The sequence below is a fragment of the Fonsecaea erecta genome (assembly GCF_001651985.1).
Source record: "Fonsecaea erecta strain CBS 125763 chromosome Unknown Scaff1, whole genome shotgun sequence".
Classification (NCBI taxonomy): Eukaryota; Fungi; Ascomycota; class Eurotiomycetes; order Chaetothyriales; family Herpotrichiellaceae; genus Fonsecaea; species Fonsecaea erecta.
Window position 1 is genome coordinate 2,273,148 of NW_017387244.1, and position 25,415 is coordinate 2,298,562.

Below are 25,415 nucleotides of genomic sequence, written 5' to 3' on the forward strand. Positions count from 1 at the left end.
GCATTTCAATGAATGAAGGAATGAATGAATGGGGCCGGCCGATCAATTCCCATCCCCTCTCCCCTCCACTCCACCCCGATCCATCAACCTCCCCCACCAGCCCCCATTAATGGAGCTCCTGCCAGCCTGCCTGGCCTTGCCGCCCCGGGCCTATCGATCTAGACAAAAGTGTGCGATCGAAGAATAATATGCTGATCTGCTGATTACATCGATCAGCCTTGGGGGAAATGCAGATCCCAGATCGTTGCTTTCGTTTCGTTCGTTTTGTGCAACTCACACACGCAACCCGGAAAAAGAATCCCCCCCACCCAAATCCGACTGCCTAGATAAGGTGGTGGTTAGGTAGGTACGTGGGTAGGTAGGTAGGTGACTTGACTTGACTTGAGTTAACTTCCCGGATCACGATATCCGGGTCATCGAGAGTGAGCCCTCGAGGCCGGTCGCCCTTGGTGCGTGCACCTTGTTTGCATCATTGCCCTGGAACTCTCCCTCTGTACCTCTCTACCTCTCTACCTCCCCAGGAGACCCAATGCGTTATCGATTGAACAGACTTTTGAGCAGATTAGCTGATTGAGGAAGAGACTGTTAGTTGCTGGCTCGAGCGGGACGCTTTGGCCATACTGTTCAAATCAGTCAGGGCTCGGCGAGCATGTTTTCATTCATTCACACATTCACACATACATATATACATACATACACACATACATACATACCTGCAAGAGCAGAGTCAGCCGCAGCTTAAGACAAATTCCTGTTCGGGGCCCTTGCAGGCTCGGACAAGATCGACACACACAAACACACACACACACACACACACACACATCGAAAGACAGCTGACAGTCAACCCCAAAATGGTTGCCTCGAACTCTTTTCTCTGGAAGTATCTGGAAGAAGTGAACGAGCAAGCTTCCCTTGACCTTTGACAGTGCTCGGGTGTATACCCGCCGGATCATACTGGACGCCCTATCCAATCTAGACCCCTGGTTGGCACTCTCTTCTATTGTCTTTCAGAAGTTAATTAATTAATTAGTGAGAGAAAGTATAATCATGTTCGGGGGTGCTGAATGCTGAAAGCTTGAGTTTCGAAATCCGTGAGAAGCCGGCCCCCCTCCAGCTCATCCCAGTCCGGCGATCGACCACCCCCAAATAAATCCGACGCTTTGCTTAACAGGACAGCATATGACGAAGTGGAACGATTGGACAAGTCGTAACCAGACAGGTTGCACGCAATTATTGCATATGTACTTCCTATTGCGTGGCAACTAATAACTATCATTACATATCTCGTTTCTCGGAATCCATTCGTAAGCTCGGATCGGCACAAATTCCGCCGCGTCGGCGTCCAAGAACAAGAGCAGCTGAACTCGATTGTTCAAAGTGACAATGCCATTCCCTTTCCGTGTCCTGTTGTTCCTTCCCACCTGTCCCGCCCCGTCCAGACCTCCATGTGCACGCATTAGATGCAGTCAGAAAAGCTACCCGTGCAGAACCTTTCCATGCTCGTCAAATCGTGGCAGGGCCCTCGACCAACGACCAAGCCACGCCCAAGCTGTAGCCTCCGGTGCTGCAAAACCGGGTCCGCAGAGGACAGGGGGCCTACCTGGGCGTCCTGGCGACAGCAGAGCTGAAGCGGTGGTGACAAGAGGCCGGAAGCGTCAAATCGCGAGCATTTCGGCCAGTCACCACCTTGCACGCACCGCCACATGGAGCGGGGCAGAGGCAAGATTTTGACCCCGCCAATGACTGGCTAACTGTCTTTGACAAGAGCACCTGCACGTCTGATTTGACTGAGTCGACCTTGGTATTCCGCGAAGCTGCTGTCAAGAGAGAAACTTCTGTGAGGGGTACCATCGGACAAAAAGCCCGCCTTGGCCCGGCATCGACGAAAGATCTGGTCGTGGGTCTGAGGCAGCAAAACGAATCCGCGCTAATTGATACATTGACTAAACAGAATGGTTGATTGAGCAGTGACCGCCTTGGGTTTTCCTCGCTTCAATCCGTTGGCGCCGGAGTCTGCACCTCGAACTCTGCAGAGCGATTGAACTCTGGCAGAGGCGGATGCAGCATGTCGTCGGCGGTCGGCTCTGGAAAGAAAGTGTCGGGCATGACAGGTAAACTGCTAAGGCTTACTGGAAACTGTCCATAGCTTTGACTGGCGAGGGCGAGTTGTTGGCTGAAGAAGTCGTTGCCCAGGGCATTGAGGTGTGCCTGGATCTCTTCCGGGGACTTGCAGCCTTCACAGCTGGCGTGCGTAACAAGGATGGCGTTCATCTGTTGAATCTCGTCCTTCATGCGCATAATCTGATCTTTGAGGAAGGCGTTCTCAATCGCTTTCTCTTGGGAGTCTCGCTGTAGCCTCTCCGTCTTTTCCTTCTTGTTGATTCGGCACTTTGCAGCAGCCAGTCTGTTTTTCTCGAGTGATTGTTTTCTCTTTTGGTCCTCCGGGGTATCTCCCTCTTCGATGGTGGCGGAGGCTTTACGCGTCGCCTTTCGCTTGCGGCCTGCGGTAGTTGTCGTCTTGGACGGCGCAGAGGCTGTCTCTGAGGCTCTAGGCCGACCCTTTCCTCGTTTTCGCGGTTGTGGCTCCACTGGCTGAGACTTGGGCGACAGCTTCTCCTCTTTTGAATCGGTGCTGGCGGTGGAGTCAGACCGTGGAGGAGTCATTTGGCCATATCGTGCAATTGCTGTGGAGGAATTAGGTAATACGGAGCTGATAAACTTGTCCATCTCGTAGGCATCCATGTTGAGCGGGTTCTCGGTCGACGGCTTCAAGTCGTCGTCGTCTCGCTCGAACTCGGGCCATTGAGACAGGGGATAGTCATTTGGTGGGCTGTAAACTTGATAGTCATTCATCGTCAGAGGCTTCTGGGGAGGGTCGAAGCCAAACTCGTCGTCTTCAAGCTGAACGGGGGCGTAGGCGGAGCTGGAGGGAAAGTGGTAGTCGCGAAAGGTGTAACCATCCAAGTCACTGATGCTGGGGGTGGCAGACGAGACACCCGCCGACGACATGCCTGAGTGGCTCGCAAGGGTGCCCATGGTCGGTTGGGGAGACTGCTATTTCTTTGAGGCGACAATGGTAAGATCTTAGAGAGCTTCGATGCCCCAGAACAGATGTGGCTTGTACACAAGTTCTGTTTGGGTAGTCCCTCGCGGTGCACGTAAGGACGTGGCGCCTGGATTGGTCTGTTTGTCGGACGGTGTTGGTGTTTGCTTTGGACGTATCTAGAACACAGAAGGGATATATGATTCCTTCTGTGGGATCTGGGGCCGCTGAAGGTACAAGAATGTTCCAGAGGAGGGGGGAGAGAGGGTGGCTAGGGAAATACTTCCAGGAGAAGGGTAAGGCGCGTAGCTAAGGGATCGTGTTTTATTTAGGATCAGCAATCGGTGGGTAGTAACGGAGAGGGGGGGGGGTGGTGGAATTCGAAGGAAGATAGGTCGGTTTGGAACTGAGGAAGGATCGGAGAAAATGGAAAATGTCAGGCAGCCTTCGGCCTCTGGTGAACGTGTTGAGAATTGCAGGTGGACGCGGTGGGCTGTCTTGCTAACACAGGTGGGCCGCGCCTGGGTGGAGCGAGATGGCAAGGAGAGGAGTAAGAGATCGACCGATGGCTCTAGCTGGAGCGGCGGATGCTTGGGCCGGTGAGTTGAGTTGGAAGAACTGCGGGCTGAGAGTGGCTTTTCTCACCAGGTGGCTGTGACACGGCAAGGGTGGAGTGGCTGATTCGACATGAAATGCTGGAAGGGCCCCGGAATAAGCATCCAGGAGGGAGGAGAGGGAGGAGGGGCAAATGTAGGAGAGCAAATGAGAATTGAGGGAGGCAGCTCGCTCGTGGTGTCCAAGAACGGCATGTGAAGGAAAAGAGCGGGATTGAGGCTTTTCTGAAGTGCGGGGCAGGCAGCGACACAAGGAAAAAGGAAAAAACAGGTTGCCGGGAACACTGGAAACAAAGAACAGGAGCACGTAAGAGTGGTGGAAGTGGAGAGAAACGGCTCTGCAGCCGCCACTGCCCTGGAGGTACCTCTGGATGCAGCCACTAATTCCCAGGCCAAGCTGCACCAGCTCTCTCCCTCTCTGTCTGTGCTACTACGGAACACTACTGTTTGCAGTTGGTGTGGGCATGTCACGGCTTCCGAGACGATTGCCCGAAGGTGCGGATTGGGCGTGTGCATCGAGCATCTGTGCCTGCATCGATGAAGCCCCTCCCCTCCCCTACATAGGCTCCCCTAGCTCCCTAGCCTAGGAGATCGCATGCCGCCTATGTCATCGACGATCGGGCATGGAGATCGGCGGAGATCCCCCCAGTTTCTGGGTGGGGTCTGGTCATGGGAATTCAACAAAGTGCCATCTGCTGGGCTGATCTCTCGCTACTGAGCGCCACTTGGGGCCTGCAATCCGTCGAATCAAGTGCCTGTGCAAGCCTCAGCAACGCGCCGAGAGGCGGATGCCGCTGTCACCACCAACACCGATCGCCTGTCTTACATAAACGCCCAACTCCCATCCGTGCAATTCCCTCGGCTACGTCAACTGGCGGCGAATCACCTCCCTCTCGTCCTTTTGAAGTCGAAAGACAAAAGGCCTCGTGGCAGCCGACGACGGGACGGGGGAGGGAGAAAAAACTCAATTGGAACATGGGAGAATCTGGTGCTCGCGTGGCCCAATGATCTGGTCTTCTGCTCGCCTTTTCTCAATACAACGAAACGAAAGGCAAAGGGAACCATAAGCTGGGAGATAAGACGAAGGGAAACAACAATGCAGTGACCATCTACAAGGTAATCGGGTACGTCATCTTCCCACCATCAGCAACGCATCTGCTCCGGACAAGAGATCCGGGCATTGTAACCGTTTGTGGTGTGTGCAAGCTGCGGCGCGGATAATTGAGCCGCGCAGGCAATCGAAAGACAGGTTTCTTGTCGATAGTTGCTTTGTTGGGTATCTTGTTATTATGGTGTATCTTCCTTTGCTCAAGAGGCCCACAAGTAACCGGAGGTATGCCGTCATACTCGGGTCCTTGTAATCCCCATTTGTTGTCACACACCTTTCCCATGCTCCTTGCTCCTATGCTATGCTTGGACGATTTGCGCACCCACCCACACCCGGCTTTTTTGTTTTACAACAGGACAAGCGTCAGTCCGATCAGCCCGGCTCCCGCTGCGGATACCAACTCCCAGCGAGTGGCGCCCACGCTTCCAGCGCTGTTGCTCTGATCCAATGGGCTCGTACTTGCGCTGGCGCTGCTAGACGCCGAGCTACTGCTCCCAGAGCCCGTTGACGTAGCTGTGGCTAGTGAGGCTGTGCTTCCACTCGCCCCAGTGGTGGTAGCACTAGTATTGCTGCTGGAGTCGGCGAACGCGGTGATCGTCACGGGAATGAAAACACTATTTCGTTGTGAGCACCTCGAAATCTCTCTGGCAATAACTTCAACCTACATCTCGGACTGCGATAGGACTGTCGTGGTGGTCGTCGTGATCATTTTGGTATCGGTATCGGTTATTGAGTCAGTGGCCGTCGCCGTTTCCGTATCCAGGATATCTGCAGGTCCAATGTATGTCTCTGTGCACGTGGCGGCTGTTGTGCCCTTCACATTGCAGTCGAGCATGAGCGACAATGGGTCGAGGGTCTCCGCGGCGCGGAAGGTTGAGGGACCGAAAGTGATGGTAACCGCGTCAGGGCCGAATCCGCATTCGCTCATGTCGGCGTTGGACGGACACGAGATGGCCATGGTGGTTTTGGTCGCATCCTGCCATCAAGGTGAGTCGGTGGATACATAACAAGAGCAGAGAGTACCTGTACATACAGAAGCAATGAGGGATCCCAGAAGAGTTTGGTCGTCCGCATCAGGAATGAAGACATTGATGACTGACGAGCTTTGAGCGCCAACCACGGCAGCCATCGCCAATGCGAGGGCTGATCTCTTCATGGCGACCATCGTTGTCAATGTTATGCGCGCTTCGACGAGTTGGTTGTGAAAGGAGTGTGGTTAGTCGAGAGGTATAACGGACGAGGCTCAAGCAGATACGAGGTCAAGACGGCGAGGGAAGAAAAGCCACAGCAGGTCGGAGGAAAGAGGTGCATCTCATAGTCCCTCCACGGACAGTGTCAAACCCTTTGTCCCGAGTCCCGGTGCATTTTTGGGGAAATTGGCATGTGTCGACGGTGTCGGACCAGCATCTCAAACTGCCCCTTTTTCGTTTCGGTCCAATCCCCTGCCAAGGTACCGAAAGCGCCATAATCGTGCGGAATGTGCCCCAGCCAGTAAGTTACTAGGGAAGCTCACAAAGAGTACCCACAAGGATCAAAGCGAGACAGACATAGCGACGAAAACAGGATGGGTTTCTGGGTCTCCCAAGCTCTTCAGTACCAACCATTCTGTGGGAGCACAGACGGCGGCAGCTCCAGACAGCTCTTACTGCGTAGATCCAGCGCGAGTATGCCCTGGACACATCAGATACTTGTGCCCGAGAAATCAACGGGGCGATCACCCGTTATCTGAACCGATATGCTTTCGGGCCAAGCGAGATTTGACGTTGAGATGAAGTTGGCAGACTGTCCAAGTCCTGCGTGAATCGTGCCAGCCTGCTCCCGAGACAGGCGCTTGATTGGGAAGTGAGCTGCAGGCACCGGCTTCATTCTTGTTGACTAGATGAAACCAATAGAGCCAAAACCGACGACCAGCGTTCATACTAGGAGCTAAGCTGGAGGCTGAGATTGCTCGTATCGTCGGTTAAACGCAGGTGGATGTCTCCTGTTCGCGCCGGTGACAACGTAGTTGCACCAGGGAAGCGCAGTTAAATGCCAAGGATTCGCCGACTTTCCGGGAAATGAGGCGCTTTTCCGTTCCTGGCAAATATGCTCACGTGCCTCATTGCCGTCAGACATCACTTCTGGAAAAGCTGCAAAAGACCGGTGCCGTTGCTAGGCAAGCGGCCATAGCCAGCTCCGTCTGCGCCAGATTGTGCGGGAGATGAGTTGTGGAAGCGGGGAAATGGCGGATGGCGACTCCAGATTACCCCTTGTCCTCTCTACCCAGAGCACTCTCGGGTTGCTACGACCTACAGCAGGCGTTCATCAACTATTCGTAGTTGTAGTTGCACAACCAGGGTGTCGTCCAAAGGGCATGAAAGCCTCTTCTCTTGCCTGACGTGGGGACCGAACTTCTCTCTATCTGGCGAATGTGTTTCTCGCTCACGCATAGTCATTGCATTTTTGACTTTGTTGAGTGACTGACTATGAGGCTCCGTCGCCGTTGACGGCTTCAATGTCTTGACTTAGCAGCGATCTTCCTGCTAGCCCCCTGCCTCTCCATTCGCTTCGCTGAAACTGTGGACTTTTCTCATGTCGACGCCTTCAGTCCCGCTGATACCTCCATTACTACCATGATCAACCAAGGTCGGGAATCTGGTCAGTAGCTTGTCCAGCCATTGCTTGATCTCCTCACATCTCCATCGGCGCCGCGGGTCTCGTTCGAGCATTCCGGATATGCATCGAACAACCATTTCGCCTGTGCCAGATTCGTGCCCTTCATTGTCGATTTTCTCGGCAAGGCCAGTTGGAGTCCTGCCCTTCTGTAGGTCTCGCAAAACATGCATGCGCTCCGTACTGGTCAGGCAGGGCCAGAGTAGTTCCACGAAAATAACACCAAGCGCAAACACATCCACTTTCTCGTCCATTTGTGCGTTAGATTTTGTCTTGCCTTTGGAGTCAATCCATGGCGGAGGTCGATAGTATTCTGTCCCCACCATCTTGCCGGCTTTTTGGCCATGGTTGCTTGTCTCGAGGTCATCTTCCTTGGCCAGCTGTGCAACAAGTCCGAAATCACCAATTCGGGGGTTAATGTAATATGGGGTAGGATTCGCGCAACCGATACAGGATCCCACGTCGTAATAACCGTCTGAAATCAATCCTACCGCAGGGAAGCTCAGGCTTGAGATGAAAATATTGGATGGTTTGATGTCACGGTGCACAAGTCCCTTTGCATGGATGTACTGCAAGCCACACAGAATGCCCATCAGCAGCCGTAGAGCTGGGATGAGGTGGAAACAGTGTCTGCGAATGGGGTTGCTGGGTGCGCTTCTGGCATTGGGCGGTGCTGGTGCCAAATACTGCGCCAGGGTCATGGGATATACTGACATCTGCACATGTAGCACATACACCGAATCATCCATGGCCGGATCGTGCATAATGCTGGCCCTTGCATTGCCATCTGTGAAGATCTCAGAAGCTCGTGCGGAAGATTGGTCGTGATCTGTCTCACTGATGGATCGGGTCGGATGGACCGCACTCTCTAGGTCTTGAGCAGGAGTGGTGGGTCGACTGTCAAAGCCGAAGACGATACCGTCACCATGATCTGAGACTTGCCAGTTGGCCGGGGTATTTCGATCCGCCGGTCGGGAATGTGCTGGGCGATCGGTAATGAGTCTCCTGCCCTGAACTGTGATGTTTTGCTTCCTAAGCTGAGGTATTGTGGTAGATGCACCTCTAGGCTCCTCTATCCACGTCGCATGATAACGGACAACATTGTTATGCTCCAGCTGCGCCAAGGCCTGGACCTCTCGTAGTATGTTTTCCAGCTCCTTGTGCCCCGATTCTCGATATCGCTGCGATAACCGAGGGCTTAGGGGAATCTTCTTGATTGCGTATTCCTTCTTGTCAAATAGGTTGTAAGCATGATATACTCTGCCAAAGCCTCCTTTTCCGAGCAGTCTCAGTTGCTGAAAGCTGGACTCGTAGTGACTGCGACGAGTTGTGGGCGTCGACAAGACGAGGTCACTATACGGCGACAAACGAGACGGACCGTGAAGAGCGAGGTTTGTCATGGATGCTGCGAGCAAGGTGGGAACGAGTGAATGCGGTTGATTATCGACGTTTTTTATGGCCAGTTGATTTTCAAGTGGCGGAAGTTGACTGCGAGCTGGCCCATGCAGGAGATCGTGAGTCTGGACGCCTCCGAGTGCAAGACTCTCGAGGCCGGCCAAGTATGCTGCTCTCGTTTGCTCGTTGTCTCTGTCGGTACCGGCCGAGAGAACGCCAGTCAGAGATAATGATTGACTAAGTTGCTCGTAGAGCTTGTCCGCCAACGGTTGGACTTCCGCTGACAATTTCGTGAACCTGGACCCTGGCCTTGCATTGTTCATGATCTCACATGCTCGATTTCTGGCAAAGTCCTCGAGAAGAGCGCTGAGCAGGTTGGTCCGGTGCTGGTCAATGTTGGGGAAGGAAGTTGCTGGGGCATCCATCTCGTCTCCGAATGAGACAGTGCCATGGCTGGAAAGTGATTCGGTGATAATGGTCTGGCCTTCTTCGACACTTTCATGAAGTTGATGTGGTGGGACATCGTCTTCCCCTGAGCTATCGCCGTCTGAGCTGGAGCTGGAACTTCCTTCGGTAGGTCGTCGAAAGAAAGCAGAACTCATCACTTCTATCACACCCAATCGATCTCACTCGCTGCAGCTCTCCGGAGACAATGACCATCGCACGAAGAGGGAGCAATCTGGTAAAAGATCCGGGCTTAGGTGAGGAGCTAAACGACGAGAGACAATCGCGGCCTTCTGTACACAATTGGAAAACACGTGCTCAGTGGCTCATACTATACAAGACAATTGTCACGCTTGTGTCGTGGCCTTTCACAGCAATGGAGGATACTGGACACCTTTTCGGCAGCCATTCATAGCTTGGCGCAGCGTGCCACGCGATTCGACGCTGTTCGGTCTGACTGGCAAAACCAAAGGGCGCGCACATTGACAATGTGATAAAGTAGGCAGCAAGAGTCAAAGACAAAGACGTTCAGCCCAGTCTACACTGTCTTTCACTTCGCAGGCACCCAGACACTTGATAGCTGACTCAGTGACCGTCACGCCGAATCAAAAACTTATCGAGACACGCTAGCAATAGTGAATGTGATGTGACATCATAGGAGACACGTGAAGCCGCGAAGGTGCACGAGGTCACTGATTGATTTATACGATGCTTCCAAACACTCCATCGTCAAATGGTCTTATTTCCTTGTTCTCATTCCTCAATCATACCTCATCGTTCACATCAAGATCTTCAAAGTCCTCCAGTAGCTCATCCATGTTGATCCGAGGCACCTCATCCTCACTGCTCTCCCCAGTCACCATGCTCATCTCATCTGCATCCTTCTTCTTCTGATGCTTGGCCTTGTACAACGCTAACGTTTGTCTCAGCTCTTCATCTTCCTCCACGTCTCGCAAGAACATTTCATAGTCCGCATCCATCCTCTCCTGGTCGGCCTTCTTCGGCAACAGCTCGCCCTCATCCTTGGCCATTCGCTTCAGCCTCCAATTTCTGCTCTTGGGCTTCTTCTTCCTGGCATAGAACTTCTTGACTAGCATCACATCTGGAATAGTCGACGAATAATTGCTGCTTTGCTCCAAATCTTCAAACTGCTGATTGTTGAAGTTTGTTCCCGTCAAGTGGTAACCAAGCACTGAATCGCCGGCGTGCAACACCCCACCGAGGTGGGTTCTGCAGTAATAAGTCTTGTCATTGACCCCAAGATCGGATGCCCTGGCCACTGTTGCCTCGGCTCCAAAGAATCGGCCATTTTGGGTGCCTAAAGGTTCGATGTCCAGCACAACAAACTCCACAAGCTCCTGCACGTCTGCGAGACTTTTGAAAGGCGTACGCCAGTATGTCGACGTCGGCATGTCTGTTGTCTGTAGTGTGGTCGGATCCAGGAGGTTGACTGACGTGCCCACTCTGTAACAGAGGGTTAGGGGTGCGATGTTGCCGATGGACTTGGCCATCTTGATAGGCAATGCCACTAGATCATCTTTGCAAATCGGTAATAGTTCGCATGAGAAGGTGAATTTGTATGATTTTGACGAGGTATGGATGTCCATGGAAATGAGTTCCTGGGATTTCTTTACCCTGACCGGTGTCACGGAGGTGAGGAAGTCGACAAACTTTTCTGCATGGTTCCGCTGAGAGAAATAGAAATCTAGGCCGTCTTTGACTTCCTTGATGTTGATCGTGTCTTTATGCGCTTGGTGTTTGAGCACGAGCTGCTCGAGGTACAAGAAGGTTCGCTTATGAGGCACTTTCTGTCGAACTTGGACTGAGGCCCGCCATGTGTTTGGCGTATATGACTTGGCACACTCGGGGCATTGTTGGTAGGCGACGACGTATTCCACCTCGAAAGTCTGCTGCAAGATCGTTCCTTCGTAGGCTTCTTGTTGAACAGTGATCTTTACCTTAATCCGCCTAGAATGAGGTTCTGTCCAGAGGAAACTAGCATCTATGATCCGGACTTTGTTGAGACCTCGAAGTTTCCGCAGACAGAGAGCGAGCAATTCTCTACTCTCTGGAGCTGCCGATACCCACTGTGAAGGTGGGCTTAACCATCTTTCACAATCTCGGCAAGTGTGAAGTACGCCTTCCCTCTGGATTCCTTCCGATACATCGACAGTGAGTTTGATACAGTCATAGCACAAAGCACCTGCGGAGGCAGTCCCATCGATGGGAGCGCCACAGTTACAGCAGAGGATGGTCGCTGCTTGTGGCTTGTTCACCGAAGGAAGGGCAACCGGGGCATCAAGATCCATCGACATTGTGAAACTCGGTGATGTTGTCCAGATACAATATTGACCAACAGTCACTCCTATAAGCCCCAGGAAGATAAAGATCAAAGACTCAAGGGGCGAGGAAAGAAATGACCGAGCAATAGAAGATTTGAGAAAAAGCGATTCTCTATTATTCAGAATTCGCCTCCCACTTGCTGAGCCCCGGTCGGCGCCAAGAAAAACTTTTAAGTCGCAGCCTTGCACGTGAGGGTCCTCGCTTTACCTTCCTCGATGGATCATGCTGAATGCTAGGCAGGGGAACGAAAAGCCTCGGTGTGAAAGATGCGGACAAATCCCCGAGGTTCGTCCTTCGCAAGCCGTCATATTGAACGAAATCCCCAAACCAACTTCGTAACTGCGGTTCAATGTGATTACATTTGTGCTTTTTTCTTCGACATGAAAGCCTGCTGTGCGAGATACGCGGCCTCTCTTGTCGCTCCCGGTACGATTGCTAGAACAGCGGCCTTGGCCGCAAGGTCTAGAGCTCCATTTTCTCCATTGGCACTAGGTCGTCGAACGGTAGGCTATGTCCTGTATAAGAGTACGAATTTTGAGCTCACGCCGCAGCAGATGTCTTCCTCGACCATCAAGTACGGCGCAATGCCGAAAGAACTCCCCACAGACGACCCCGACGACGTCCTGTTCAACTCCCTCTACGGCGTGCGGACCATAGAATTGAACCGGCCCAAGAAGCTGAACTCACTCAACGGATCAATGGCTAGGAAAATCCTCCCTCGTCTTCGGGAGTGGGAAAAGTCTCAAATGGCCAATGTCGTTCTGATCAGCGGTGCTGGCCCGAAAGCCTTCTGCGCAGGAGGTGACGTTGCGGAACTTGCGATGCAGAACAAACAGGGACCAGAAGGTCAAAAGAAGTCCTCGGACTACTTTGCTCTCGAATACCAATTGGACCATCTGATCGCGACATACAGCAAGCCATACATTGCCATCATGGATGGTATCACGATGGGTGGTGGTGTTGGTCTCTCAGTCCATGCACCTTTCCGCATTGCTACCGAAAAGACCGTCTTTGCCATGCCTGAGACGACCATTGGTTTCTTCCCGGACGTTGGTGGAAGTTTCTTTTTGCCGCGTCTGGATGGCGAAATTGGTACATATCTATCCCTGACCTCCGAACGACTACATGGCGTGCAGGCCTTCTACGCCGGCGTTGCGACGCACTACATCGACAGTTCTGTGTTGGCACAATTGACAACTCGTCTCTCCGAGCTCGTCTTCAAAGATTACGCGGATCTCAACGAACGGTTGGAGCTGATCGATTCCACCATCTCTGAGTTTTCGAGCAGTCTGCCCTCCCCGGATTCTTATGAAGCTGCTAAGTATGGCAACATCACCGGCGCCTTGCGGGACGCTGTCGATCGGGTTTTCAAGTATAACACGATAGAGGAGATATTGGCCGCCCTTCAGAAGGAAACCGAATCGGCAGATGAGAAGATTGCCGAATGGGCGAAAGCAACTCAAAAGACTATCGCCATCCGATCACCCACCAGCCTGCGTGTCACCCTACGTCAACTCAGGGAAGGGAAACACTGGAACATCTCCGAGACCTTCATCAAAGAGCACAAGATGGCCAGCAGATTCATGGCACACCCTGACTTTGTTGAGGGCGTCTCTGCCCGCCTGATCAACAAACCGCCCACGAAGCCTGTGTGGAACCCTGCCAAATTGGAGGATGTCTCGACGGCAGATGTGGACGAATTCTTTGCCGCGCCTACCGAGCAGGAGGCTCTGAAGTTGGTCGAGCCTAGCCAAGGAGCGCTGGATCAGCATTACACAGACTATCCGCACGCCAAATTCGCGTTGCCACGGGAGTCGGATATTGAGGCTGTTGTGAAGGATCTAGGCAAGGAAGGTTCAAAGAGAGTGATTGATGAGGTTTTGAGGCAGTGGAAAAACAAAGCCGGCGTGAAAGAGAAAGTCCAAGATGTAATCGCACGCAAGACTGTCTCTAGTGATGGAAATGAACTTCGGTGGAAGGGCGAAAGTGCCCGTTTATAGATGAGGCACATCAAAAGGTTATAGACAATTTGTAGCATTATGAGAGGAAATATTTGCATGCGACCATTACGATCTGGATTGACGGCCACTAATAGGTTTGCTTTTTCAACTCGATGTCTTTCCTCTCCTTCTCCAACCAAAAATTTCCTCCGCATTTTCACACGTTAACCACCGCAACTCGTAGTGGGTGTTGTCCCAGTTCTTTCACTTCGTCCTCAAAACAACAACTTGTTTTTCAATATCACACCTACAGGTAGAGATTTAACACATCTCTCTCGATTTGCGAAATCGAAACCGTGGGGCCACCTTTGTCATGAGTTCTGAGAGGAGGAATGCGTACCTCGACGCCGGGTTCCCGGACGAATCCGACCAGGATGCCGGCTACGACTCCGAAGCCGCCGAAGTGTCGAAAGCCGGCCGAGCAAGTAAGAGGCGGAAGGTCGAACACGAAAGCAGCGGTGAAGACGAATTTTTCACCCCCAACCTGATCCGCAGTCGAACGCCGAAGGCCTCGAGGGCAGCGGCCGCTGCGACCCAGCCAAAGACGGAGGATGGAGAGGACGAGGACGAGGATGACGATAATAATGATGATGAGAAAGAAAAGCACACCCAGGATGAAGACCAGGCTATAGAAGAGAGTGAAGCGGCGAGGGTTGAAGAAATCCAATCTGCGTCCATAACAACAAGCGAGCCGACGACCCAGAAGAAACCCAAGAAATCCAAATCCAAATCCAAATCCAAGGAGACCACCCCGGGCGTGGTCTACCTCTCATCACTCCCTCCGTATCTCAAGCCCTCGGCGCTTCGCAACCTCTTGGAACAGCGCGGCTTCTCTCCGATCAAACGGCTCTTCCTGTCCCCGGCCTCGCGGCACGCGCACAACTCGAAGAAGAACTCGCGGCAGCTCTACACAGAAGGCTGGATCGAGTTCTCGTCCAAAAAGGTCGCGCGCCGGTGCGCGGAGGCATTGAACGCCACGACGGTCGGCGGCAAGAAGGGCGGCTGGTATCGCGACGACGTGTGGAACATGAAGTACCTCAAGGGCATGAGGTGGGAGGAGTTGATGGCTGGAGTGAGGGAAGAGAAGAGAGAGGAGGAGGGCAGGCGGGACGAGGAGAGGAGGATCATCGCCCGGGAGACGAAGCGCTTTATCGAGGGCGTGGAGGAGGGGAGGAGGGTCGAGGGCATCAAGAGGAAGAAGGCTATCAGGAAAGGAGAGGGCGAGGAGGGCTCCAATCACGCTACAGGTGACGCTGCCGCTGCGGATGTCAGGAGAACTTGGAGGCAGACTGAAGTCAAGGGCAAGAAGAAGGGGCAAGACACTGCTGGCCCGGAGAAGATCAGTGACGACGTGAAAGAAGTGTTGAACAGGATTTTCTAGTCTGCCACACTACGTTGAAACGATCAACCAGATTCTAGGGAACCAGCCCGCAAGGTTTTCGTTTATCACGCACGTCATGTCACCGCTGCTTCGGCAATCGAAACGGGTGCGCCTCTGTGTTGAGGACGAACTCGTCGAGGCTCACGACGCTGGGATCTTCGAATAACAGCCAAAAGTACTTCAGCGTCTCTGCCATCCAGAAACTTTCCATCCTGTCCGTCTTCCTCGGGTTGGACTGTGTTACATCTTCGATGCACGAATACCCAAACTCGGTGCGCGTGTGGTTAGTGATGGTCTCGAACATGGCCCACGCGCTTTCACGCAGGGACTCGTCCCCGGTGATCCGATACAGGACGAAGATCGACTCGATTGCTTCTGGGCGCAGTTCGTAGGCACGGCTGGCGATGGCTGAGACGCCTTTGGGCAAGCGCAGCCGTTGTGACTTCTTGCGAAGGCGTTCGTCTTCAGGCAGCAGTTTGTCCTGAGGAGTCTCGTCGTGGGAGTTGTGGAGAAGCATGTGCTTGAACCAGGCCTTGCTGTCCCATTGACATTGACGATCGTCAGCGGGGCACGAGATGAGGTGGAACATCTCTGGCATGATGGCTGTCGCAGTCTGCTGGTACGCCCAGATGCAGCCGTGGACCAGTTTTCCGGCCGTCTCCAGGTCTCCAGGGTTGTCAAAAAGCTTCGCTGCCAAAGCGAACATGCCTCCTGCAAAGCAAGCGAGATGTTGGGTCTGTGGTATGAGTTCATTATGACCGGGCCTGAAGGACTTTAGGGTGCCAGCCATGAGAATGTCTTCGTTGGTCGGAGTCATGGGTCTGAAGAGAATATACTCCTTCATCGGGTTATTGGCGATTTCATAGAGCTTCTTGTACTGGTCGTTGGCGCCACCAAGCAGCTGATATTCCTTGGGGAAATATTCGTAGACAGAGTCAGCAGACCCGCCGATAGAAAAGGTCACACCGTCCCCAAACCAGCATTCCCTCGCATTGACAATATGAGGGAAAAGACCCGGAGCCCTTGTATAGTTCTGCTGGGATTCAAGGCAGTCAGAGATGCGCTGCACCGCGTCATAGTACTTCGGGTCTCCAGTCAGCTGCGTGAGCCTGGTAAATTCGAGACTCAGCGTCCCAAGTTCAGCAACGAGTGTATGGCCTGATGCGCCTTCTACGCCAATCTTTGACCACTTGGTGACTGGCATATGGTTCGGTGTGTCGAATGCACCGTACAGCATATCACCAAGCTCTATGGCCTTCTCGAGCAATTTGGGATATTGTCGACGGCTCACATCGTACGCCCCGAGCAACCCTCCAAGATGCCGGATCGTGGTCTCAAAGACATTGATGGGCACTTGCTTAGCAGTTGTGAAGTCAATGCTGGCCACAGCGTGAATCGCGGTCTCGAACTCATCCTTGAAGCCCATCAGCCAAAGCGTGTCCAGGGCATCTACCAGCGTCAAAGACCAGTCACCAAAGGACGTTCTATATCCTCCTGACACCGGAGCCAACTCATCTTGCAACCAGGCCCTCTGTCTGTATCCTGTCCACGAGTGCATCATGGCCTCTTTGATCACCTCCAGACGAGCCAGTCGAGATTCCCTGGCAAGCCCAGTCTCCGGCTTGAAATCGTGTTGGATTTTAGGGAGAACTTGAACCGCTGTGGGAAGAGGGATATAGCTGACAATGGGATTGATCACATGGCCCTTCAAGGGCTTCAAGAGCTGGTGAGTGACTCCTTCCAGCCTACCAAACGGCTCTCCTTCAGCACTATGAAGGGTCCCGAGGGAGGATCCATAGAGATGCAAGAGAAAGAAGAACAGAGTGCATACAAAAGACACCACAAGCACGAGCCTTTTTCCGCGGATCGCCATAGCGTGGTAGGTACGACAGGGTGCGATATTTCAAGATGTCCACTAACTCATGCTGACAGGGGCGATCTCTTCTTGCCTCATCAGAGCACGAGAAAAGCGAAAGAACTCATGTGTTCGTGCAAGTCCAGCCTTGTCATCAAGTTTCTGATCTGGCTCTGTCGACCAACGAGGTGCTGGAATCGGTCTAAGAAGGATTTCGATCATGAAGTCTTCATTTTAAAACACCCCATGTCAGGGGTTAGGCCCATTCCAGTCTAGAGGCCGCTGGAGGCGAATAACTGATCTTCGCGCCCAGCGAGCCGTTGCTGGTGTCGATTTCTCCAACCAACGAGTCCTCCAAGAAGCTTTTCAACACATCTTTTTCTCGAGACTATGTACGCAGCACCTTCCAGGAAATCAGTGGTCAAGCCCGGAAATAAATGTCTCTGAATTCATAGTCCACCCGTTGGCAAGGCATCCCGGAATATTGAACCAATTCGTCAACGAGCAGGCCCATTCAATCTCGCGGGCTGCACTAAGGCAGGTACAGCCACAAACAACGGACGCTGATCCTGCCCCGACGGGATGGATCAGTGGCTGTCGGATGGCGGATGGTGGCGCCCCTTTTCCCTGCTTGACAGGCTTCAGCGTCTCCACCAAGGGCGGATGGCAGATGGCAGTCCCGGTCCATGTCTCGTTGGTTGCAAGGGCCAACCTTGAATGTTCTGGATCTTGTGTCTCTTCGTCGAGGCACATAATCCTGTTCCATGGTCGCCGCATCGTCCTGTTCTTCAACCTTGTTGTTCATGTCTCTCGCTTGATCATATACAAGTCCCTTCTTTTGGTTGCTACCCGTGTCACAGTCGTTCGTTTGTCTATTTGCTCTTATTTCTGTTCAATCACTCCTGTGAAAAGGTATACGCCTTCCAAGGTCTCTAATTCAGTATGAGGACAAGTCAATTGATTGCCCTTGCGGCTGCCACCGCTTCAGGAGCAGAGGCATACTACAAAGGATTCAATGTCGGGGCCAATCTGGCAAATGGAGCCTGTCGAAGCGAGTCGGATTGGGAGTTTGTCTTCAACAAGATCGCGAGTTTTCCCGGAAACTTTAAGAACGCTCGGCTGTATGCGTCCAGCGACTGCAATACTCTGGCAAATGCGGTCCCAGCCGCCATCAATACTGGTACCTCACTTCTTGTCGGCATCTGGACCGAAGACGATACCCATTATGAGGCAGAGAAGCAAGCATTATTGGAAGCAATTCAACAATACGGGCACGACTGGATCTTGGCTGTTTCTGTGGGGTCCGAAGATCTATACCGAGGCGACACTGATGCCAACACTCTGGCATCGCAAATCAATGATGTCCGCGGTATGCTTTGGGGTCTTGGAGCTAGCAGCAAATCTGTCGGCCACGTTGATACCTGGACCGCGTGGGTGGACCCTGCCAACACTGCGGTGATTGATGCCGTCGACTGGCTCGGTAACGACGCATACCCTTACTGGCAGGGCGTCGAAATCGACAACGGTGCTGCTAATGATGCATACTGGGCGGCGGTCAACCAAGTGCGAGCGGTGGCTGGCGGTCGCGATGTGTGGACGACCGAGACCGGCTGGCCAATTTCGGGCGACGCTGTCGGCAGTGCTGTCCCCTCGGTGGACAGCCTGCAAACCTACTGGTGGCAAGTCTCGTGCGCCAGCTTCGACAGCTTGAACTACTTCTTCTATGATGTTGATGATTTTGCCGCTTCGCCCAGCTTTGCCGTCGTCGACTCCAACTACGACCCTCTCATCGACATGACCTGCGGTTCATGAGCGAGCGAATCGAATGCTGCATAGAACACTCCTAATCCATCGGCTCACAGTGAGCTGTCCAATCCTTACACATTTGCATAGCGCGGTTGGAAAGGGGCCACCAGCGAGAACCCCAAGAGGAAAATAACTCAAAATTCTTGTATATTCAAACAGATATCTAATGCAATGGTACATGGCAGCCGCCATAAAGGCATATGTTGGTCCCTCCGAACAGCTTGGTTCGTGCTCCAAGACCTCGACTTAGTCTCTCCTTCCCACCGTTCCCAATTGCCTATGCAGCAGATCATTAAGGCAACAAAGGGAAAAGCGATAGTGAACCAAAAACCAGAGCTCAGATCGGCAAAATCGGTACTTTTCACGAGGGGTATCAAACGATGTCGGCTGGACAATCGAGAGAAACGTTCGTCATCACTGCTGCTGGGTTGTTCACGGAGAACTTCCCAACAGCAGGATGAAGTACTGTCTCTTTTTAAAGATGATTCCCCCGTCGAGACTGGACTGTCGTTCTATTCAAGATCTTCTATCGGTGTTATTGCTGTCGGACTGTTCAGGCAAGTGGTGAGAACAGTCGACGACCGACAGCGAGATCTCGGTCCCACGCCCCAAGGCCGTTTCTAGTATCTGGAAATCTCTGGCAATCTGGATACTGTGGGGAGGGAAGACATAGGAGGAGGCACAACCCTTTCAATGCTTCCTAACTCGTATGTTCCGGAAGCGATCTAAAGAGGAAAGGCTTCGAGGATCGAACTTTCATTTCCCCGTCTTGTTCGGTTGCAGCAGGTTACACTATGTCGTCGGACAGAGCGAGGCGGAGCAATGTTCGTTGTAACGTGAGTGAGTCATTGCGGCCGACCAAGAAAGTGTGCTGGTCTGACGAGCGGTTATGGGATTATCGTGAGGTGATAATTTGAGTTTGATTCGGTCAGACCAAAACTCCGTCCCAGTTACTGCATTTGGAATAGATTCATCCGCCTCGGACGACGACAAGCTCAATGTGGTTTTTGAACGCTCTCATCCCACTTCCCTCTTTCCTCTCCTCTCTTTTCCTTCCCACACCTCTCCCCCTCAACCGCCTTGCACCAGGCAAACCAAGCAAGGCGTCTACTGCTCTTCCCCCTGTCCTGACCGGAGGTCACTTTGGACAGTTGTTCACCATGGCTGCTACAATTACGGCCCAACCTACCCGTCAGCGCCTCTCACTCTTCCCACCATAAGAACCATCTATGGCCCGAGTGGGAGAATTCGGTTTCACAGCATCATTACCTACGGTCCTATCCTCTGGCCATCAACCATGGCCAGCGAACTGTTCAATCACAATACTACGACTGTCCCGTCGGCCACGATGATAGCTCTTCGGCGCTCGGCTGGGACAACCTTGACGTCTCCGGTGACTGCATCGGCGACGCCTGCCGCGATGAAGACACATATCGGATTCTAGAGGAGGCCACGCACCAAATAGGTGAGGCTTCTCCTCAGATGGGAGAGACAGAGCCTCCCGGGGAGGATGCAGCTGAGGTGTTTGGCAACTTTGCTCTGACCTTTCCCGAGAGTTTCTTTGCCAATCCCTTTGCTGTTTCTTTCCCGGGAGATATTCCATGTCCAGGAGCACCCACCAGCCAACTTATTCCAGGATGCACCTCACCGTCAGTCGCGAGCCCGGGAAATCTTAGCACAAAGTCGTCTCCAGTCACTCATGATGCTGCCCTTCCTGGGATTTCCGACTTCAACAACTCAATGCAAACGCCGAGGTCGATTGTCCACACTCCTTCTAATGCAAGTGACACACATCCAGTGCCCAAGGGCCCGGCCGGCCCGAAGACGAAGTACGGACCAGAAATTCATTTCGTCGACATGGCTGACAAGAAGGGAGCTCAGCGTATTCGGAATACCATGAACTCTCGAAAACATCGTCAAAACAAGCTTGACAAGATTAGAGAGCTGGAGAAGAAGTTGGCAACCATTGAAGCTGAGAAGAAAAGGTGGCAGGGGCGAGCAACGGAGATGGGGTGGAAGCCGTCTCAGTAGGAGTTTTGTTAATTTTATCTTTCGCGTATCATGCGAGCCCAATATCATTCATATAATGCTACTCGCGTTTTTCTACGTCCATCCGCCGAAAGCTTCAACCGAGAGAGTGTACTAAAGGAATTTCGACGTCGACTGTAGTATGCACCAGCGTGGACAACGTTCCGTTCCTGCATGATAATCGAGCGAAACACGCCGCACTTCGAATTGCAACTGAATACCTGGTAGCTGAGCATAGCGTTATGTGTCCTGGATGCCTCCAACTTCCGCAGACACGAAATCGAAATGGTGGCGTGATGTGGAGAAGTTGTAGGGGACTTTGTAGCCGCAGCCTTGCGCAGCCTGGTAAAGCCTCGTCGTTCCCGGGGGAAATTCACCACCACCTTCGCCAAGGTCCAAATTCTCAAAGATCACATGTTAATGCATATAAATTGCAACTCCTCAAATCCTGTCAACATATATACACCCAATTAGAAAGAAGTGGGCAACTAGCGAAGTAATCGAGACCTTCCACACAAAACTAGCTACCACTTCGAGTCCGGGATATATGGGCCTTTTGTGCACACACACCAAAAAGTTCATGGTTCTGACAAAACATCGGGTTTGGCGGGCGGGGCCTTCTCCCCCCTCCCTTGTTCCAAAGACAAGTAAATTTACATATGCGCCTCGCTTGTTGCCCCCCTCCTCATCTTAAAAGGGGTGTGGGTAGCACGGGAAGGTCTCGGACCATATGTAGCTTGTCTCCTCGAACAAGGGTTGACACAACAACCGGATCTGGTGGGTTTACTGCAACAAATTCCTCACAAACAACGCCTCCCTCTCCCCCTCTAAAGGGCAGGGAAGGCGGAGGAAGTTGCAGTACCCCTGGACGACGGATCCAGAGGATCCGGTTGTTGGGGGGGAGAAGGTAAGATCAGAACTGATGGGGCTGTGAACTTTTTTTGCTCTTTCTGCTTTCTGGTTATTTTTGTTTCTCTGAAGTTTGAAGCTGAAGGTAATGAGAAGCACGAAAGTAGAAGGACAAAAGGAGAAAGACTCCTCCCTCTTCTTTGTAAAATCGATCTGATTCTATTAGTTCTGAGGGTTGCGTGAAGACCAGCCGTTTACCAGCCGGATCTTGTTGTATACAAATGTACGAAGCACTGTTTCTCATCCGTCATTTTTATTTTGGTTTGGCCATCTCTTCGCCTCTCTCCTGAATAGTCTTTCGTCGGGCATACCAGTTCCAGAGGACTTCCCAGGATGCGACTGTCGCCATGAGAGGTGGACACACCAGAAGCAGGAGACTCCACCACCGCGGGCTCGTGGACTTGATCTTGCCCATGACGTCTGCAATCTGAAGCTTGAGCTCGTCTTTGTTGCCGTCATTGTAGAGAACATAACCTTTCCCAGCATCGGGCTTGCCGTTGTTTCGACGCTCACACCGTGCGGCCTTCTCTCGGACATCGACCTGGCTCTTGACCCTGTTCTCGGCGTCCTCAGGCGACAGATGCGGATCTCGCTCGCGGAGCCGTTGCATCTGGATCGCCGGATCAGAGACGGCCACGACGATGACCGTGCTGCAGAAGATGTCGAGGCCGGACTCAAACAACAAGGGCACGTCGACCAGGACCGCCCAGTGGCCTCGGAGATAGTAATACAGCATCGCGCGCACCATGAGAAAGCGTACCGCGGGGTGTACGATGGCATTCAGCTTCTTCCGATCGCGGACCCTCTCTTCCGTGTTTCCAAATACTCTTCTCCCCAGCGCGGGTCTGTTCAGCGGTCTCCCTTTCCCGTTCGGCCCGTCTTCCCTTCCACCACACTGGGGGTCCGAAGCCGTCAGGAGGAGATCGGGTGTGGTGGGACCAAACGTGGCCACAATGCGCCGGTACCCCCATGTGCCCGGTTCCACGGCTTTTCGTGCAAGCAGGTCGGCGTCCACCAGGGGCAGCGAGTATGGCGGGGAGGACAGTATCTGGGAGCAGGTGGATTTGCCCGTTGCGATCGAGCCTGTGAGACCGATGACAAGCATTGTGCGTTTCTCTGCAAAGCCCGTGTTACTCGAGCATAGAAGACTCTCAAAGACAGTATTGCAGAGAGCTCTTAGCAGTGCAACTCTTCTCTGTAGTTTGGATCGCACCACAGCAGTGTTCACTCGGACTGCGCATGCCGACAATGGCCGAGGTTGATCTCGGATTCCGGCTTAACAATAGTCCGAATGGATGGTTTACTCAGCGAGGCTGATGTTTAGCCTGATGAAAATCAAATCCAACCCAAAGGGATTGTGCACCAGTGACACGAAAGCAGTCTCAAACACAGAACATATCCGTGCACTGGGGAGAAGCCAGCAATCAGCGAACCTGTGACTTGTGACCATCCGGCTTGACGTTCCGCCGACAGTGACTCATGCAGGGGACGAAAATGTTCCCTTTTTCTTCATAGCGCCATGCACACCAGTCGAACACTCTTGAGTTAAATGCGAAATTGTCAATCGAACTAAGATCGATCGAACTTTTGACAGTGGGTACATATTATGACCTTCCGAGCCCTCAAAGGCGTCAAGAAATTTGCAAGTCCAGCCCGACATATTTCCCAGTCCAGGACATCGTCCACGATGACTACCATACAACTCCCGTTGACACCAGCCGAGAAGTTGTTCCGGCAATGCCTGCTAGACTGCCGCGAGGAGATGCAGTCCGTCCCCGGCATGAAGGATCTCGTGCTGAGGTGGACGGGAGGCTGGGTGCGGGATAAGTTGCTCGGTGTGCAGAGCCACGACATCGACGTGGCACTGAGTACGATGACCGGGTGGGAGTTCGGCCAAGCCCTGCAGACTTTCATCAAAGAGCACGGCGCAAAGTACGAGGAGCAGGCCGCGAAACAAGGCTTCAACTCGCAGGTCAAGGATATCCACAAGATCGCGGCGAACCCGGACAAGTCGAAGCACCTGGAGACCATCACCACGAGGATGTTCGGGATTGACGTCGACTTTGTCAACCTCAGGAAAGAAGTCTACGATCAACAAACCCGCCATCCTCAAGTGGAGTTTGGCACTGCGGAAGAAGATGCCCTCCGTCGCGACGCCACAGTTAATGCGCTCTTCTACAACCTGGACACACAAGCGGTCGAGGACTTTACGCGCAGGGGGCTCGAGGATATGAAGAACAAGATCATTCGGACGCCTCTTGCACCGTATCAGACCTTTAAAGACGACCCGCTCCGAGTCCTGCGCCTCATCCGGTTCGCCTGCCGGCTTCAGTACGAGATCGAGGCGACTGCAAAAGAGGCGATGAAAGACAAAACTATCCACGAGGCCCTTCGCTTGAAGATCAGTAGGGAGCGCGTGGGCGTCGAGATCGGCAAGATCATGGCTGGGCCCGATCCGTACACCGGACTGAAATATGTCAACGAGTTTGATCTCTACTTCACCGTGTTCGCCGACCCGGCAACAGAGCCTACCGACGACTCAGTCGATCCGGCCCACGCCGTTATCGCATACGACGGACTCCAGAAGATTCTGGACGAGAAGTCCTCGATCTGCCTGACTCTGAAACCCAAAGAAGACCAAGCCCTGAGCTGGTTCCTCGCGGCGTACACGCCGTGGTACAAATCATCTGCCAAAGCATATCAAGCGTCCAGAGAAGGCATCAAGGCGACCAACAGCATGAGCAAAGTCCTGAAAGATGCCATCGACCTGCGACCTTCCATTCTCGAAGCAGTGCAATCAGTAAACGACGAGAAAGCCGTTCGAGGCGACGTGGGTATGATTCTGAGACAGTGCAGAGAGGCATGGCGATCGCACGTGCTGTTCTCCCTGCTCTGCGACATCGTGGAGCACCACTTCTCGACCGCGACGGACCGCTATCAGAAGTTTGTCGCCTACGTGCACGACCAAGACCTCGAAGCGGCGTATGCTCTCACCCCGATCCTAAAGGGCAACGAGATCAAGAAAGCACTGGGCGACCCCAAGGGTGGCCCGTGGCTTAAAAAGGCGGTCGATGAACTCGCGCGCTGGCAGTTCAATCATCCCACGGGGACGACGGAAGAGGCAATTGAAATGGTCTCTGCCAAACGATCGGAATTTGGGCTCGGTTGAAGGTGCCCTCGTGCCACGATTGCGAGCTTGCCACGGCGAACGATCAAGGTACCCACCCCCCCTCCACCTAAAACCCCATGCTCAGGGCGTTCGTTACATGGCCCGGTGGGAAGACGTTCCATATCGATGGATGGTCCGTTTTTGCGGCCCGCATGTCCTTCGAGCATTGCTGTGTGATGGCTCAAATGTCCACAGTCGAAGGCTGATAAGTCTGCGCATCACGGCTAGTGGCAGGAACCCAACCCGAGGGAGTTCACTCCTTTATACGGTGGAGTTTCGGGAGCAGTGACGTTTCGTCCTGGGCGAATCTACAAAGGACGCGCAAGTCGTACTGCGCATATTCATCGAGAATAAGGCTCTCCTTTTCCCCTTGTTTGTCTTTGTTGTTCTCTGCCAGAATTGACAGGACGTCCATCAACACCGCCCGCCAGCAATGTCTAGCAACAAGCGCAACGGCAGCAGCTCCGGCAATGTTGGGTGGGGGTGTTCTTGATGAACAGCAAAACGCAAGCTTTCGATAGGGCAGTCGCTCTCCCTCCAAGAGAGACAGACAGAAATCAACTGTTTTCTGTTCGTCCCGGGCGCCGAGCGTTGATGGCTTTGCTCTAGGCGGCCAGCCAGCGAGGAAGGTGATGAGCAGCAAACATCACCGGCCTTGACTGCAATCT

The 25,415-nt window shown here is 53.1% G+C and overlaps 10 protein-coding genes across 10 annotated transcripts; 4 read left to right on the forward strand and 6 right to left on the reverse strand.

Annotated features, from left to right (window-relative positions):
• Positions 1–1,992: 1,992 nt before the first annotated feature.
• On the reverse strand, positions 1,993–3,036 carry AYL99_00795 (hypothetical protein; the record flags this gene model as incomplete). The annotated part of the gene is made up of 1 exon (XM_018832311.1): positions 1,993–3,036. One exon carries the CDS (start codon positions 3,034–3,036, stop codon positions 1,993–1,995), a length of 1,044 nt encoding a protein of 347 aa, XP_018698190.1.
• Positions 3,037–5,111: 2,075 nt separating this feature from the next.
• AYL99_00796 (hypothetical protein) lies at positions 5,112–5,930 on the reverse strand (the record flags this gene model as incomplete). The annotated part of the gene is made up of 3 exons (XM_018832312.1): positions 5,112–5,379; positions 5,431–5,741; positions 5,799–5,930. 3 exons carry the CDS (start codon positions 5,928–5,930, stop codon positions 5,112–5,114), a joined length of 711 nt encoding a protein of 236 aa, XP_018698191.1.
• A 1,357-nt stretch (positions 5,931–7,287) lies between these two features.
• Positions 7,288–9,414, reverse strand: AYL99_00797 (eukaryotic translation initiation factor 2-alpha kinase; the record flags this gene model as incomplete). The annotated part of the gene is made up of 1 exon (XM_018832313.1): positions 7,288–9,414. One exon carries the CDS (start codon positions 9,412–9,414, stop codon positions 7,288–7,290), a length of 2,127 nt encoding a protein of 708 aa, XP_018698192.1.
• A 606-nt stretch (positions 9,415–10,020) lies between these two features.
• Positions 10,021–11,571, reverse strand: AYL99_00798 (hypothetical protein; the record flags this gene model as incomplete). Its single annotated transcript, XM_018832314.1, has 1 exon — positions 10,021–11,571. One exon carries the CDS (start codon positions 11,569–11,571, stop codon positions 10,021–10,023), a length of 1,551 nt encoding a protein of 516 aa, XP_018698193.1.
• A 408-nt stretch (positions 11,572–11,979) lies between these two features.
• On the forward strand, positions 11,980–13,599 carry AYL99_00799 (hypothetical protein; the record flags this gene model as incomplete). Its single annotated transcript, XM_018832315.1, has 1 exon — positions 11,980–13,599. The coding sequence occupies one exon, from the start codon at positions 11,980–11,982 to the stop codon at positions 13,597–13,599; it is 1,620 nt and encodes a 539-aa protein (XP_018698194.1).
• Positions 13,600–13,912: 313 nt separating this feature from the next.
• On the forward strand, positions 13,913–14,980 carry AYL99_00800 (hypothetical protein; the record flags this gene model as incomplete). Its single annotated transcript, XM_018832316.1, has 1 exon — positions 13,913–14,980. The coding sequence occupies one exon, from the start codon at positions 13,913–13,915 to the stop codon at positions 14,978–14,980; it is 1,068 nt and encodes a 355-aa protein (XP_018698195.1).
• A 79-nt stretch (positions 14,981–15,059) lies between these two features.
• On the reverse strand, positions 15,060–16,853 carry AYL99_00801 (hypothetical protein; the record flags this gene model as incomplete). Its single annotated transcript, XM_018832317.1, has 1 exon — positions 15,060–16,853. The coding sequence occupies one exon, from the start codon at positions 16,851–16,853 to the stop codon at positions 15,060–15,062; it is 1,794 nt and encodes a 597-aa protein (XP_018698196.1).
• Positions 16,854–17,777: 924 nt separating this feature from the next.
• On the forward strand, positions 17,778–18,647 carry AYL99_00802 (hypothetical protein; the record flags this gene model as incomplete). Its single annotated transcript, XM_018832318.1, has 1 exon — positions 17,778–18,647. The coding sequence occupies one exon, from the start codon at positions 17,778–17,780 to the stop codon at positions 18,645–18,647; it is 870 nt and encodes a 289-aa protein (XP_018698197.1).
• Positions 18,648–21,831: 3,184 nt separating this feature from the next.
• Positions 21,832–22,683, reverse strand: AYL99_00803 (dephospho-CoA kinase; the record flags this gene model as incomplete). The annotated part of the gene is made up of 1 exon (XM_018832319.1): positions 21,832–22,683. The coding sequence occupies one exon, from the start codon at positions 22,681–22,683 to the stop codon at positions 21,832–21,834; it is 852 nt and encodes a 283-aa protein (XP_018698198.1).
• A 582-nt stretch (positions 22,684–23,265) lies between these two features.
• AYL99_00804 (hypothetical protein) lies at positions 23,266–24,747 on the forward strand (the record flags this gene model as incomplete). The annotated part of the gene is made up of 1 exon (XM_018832320.1): positions 23,266–24,747. The coding sequence occupies one exon, from the start codon at positions 23,266–23,268 to the stop codon at positions 24,745–24,747; it is 1,482 nt and encodes a 493-aa protein (XP_018698199.1).
• Between the last annotated feature and the right edge of the window lie 668 nt (positions 24,748–25,415).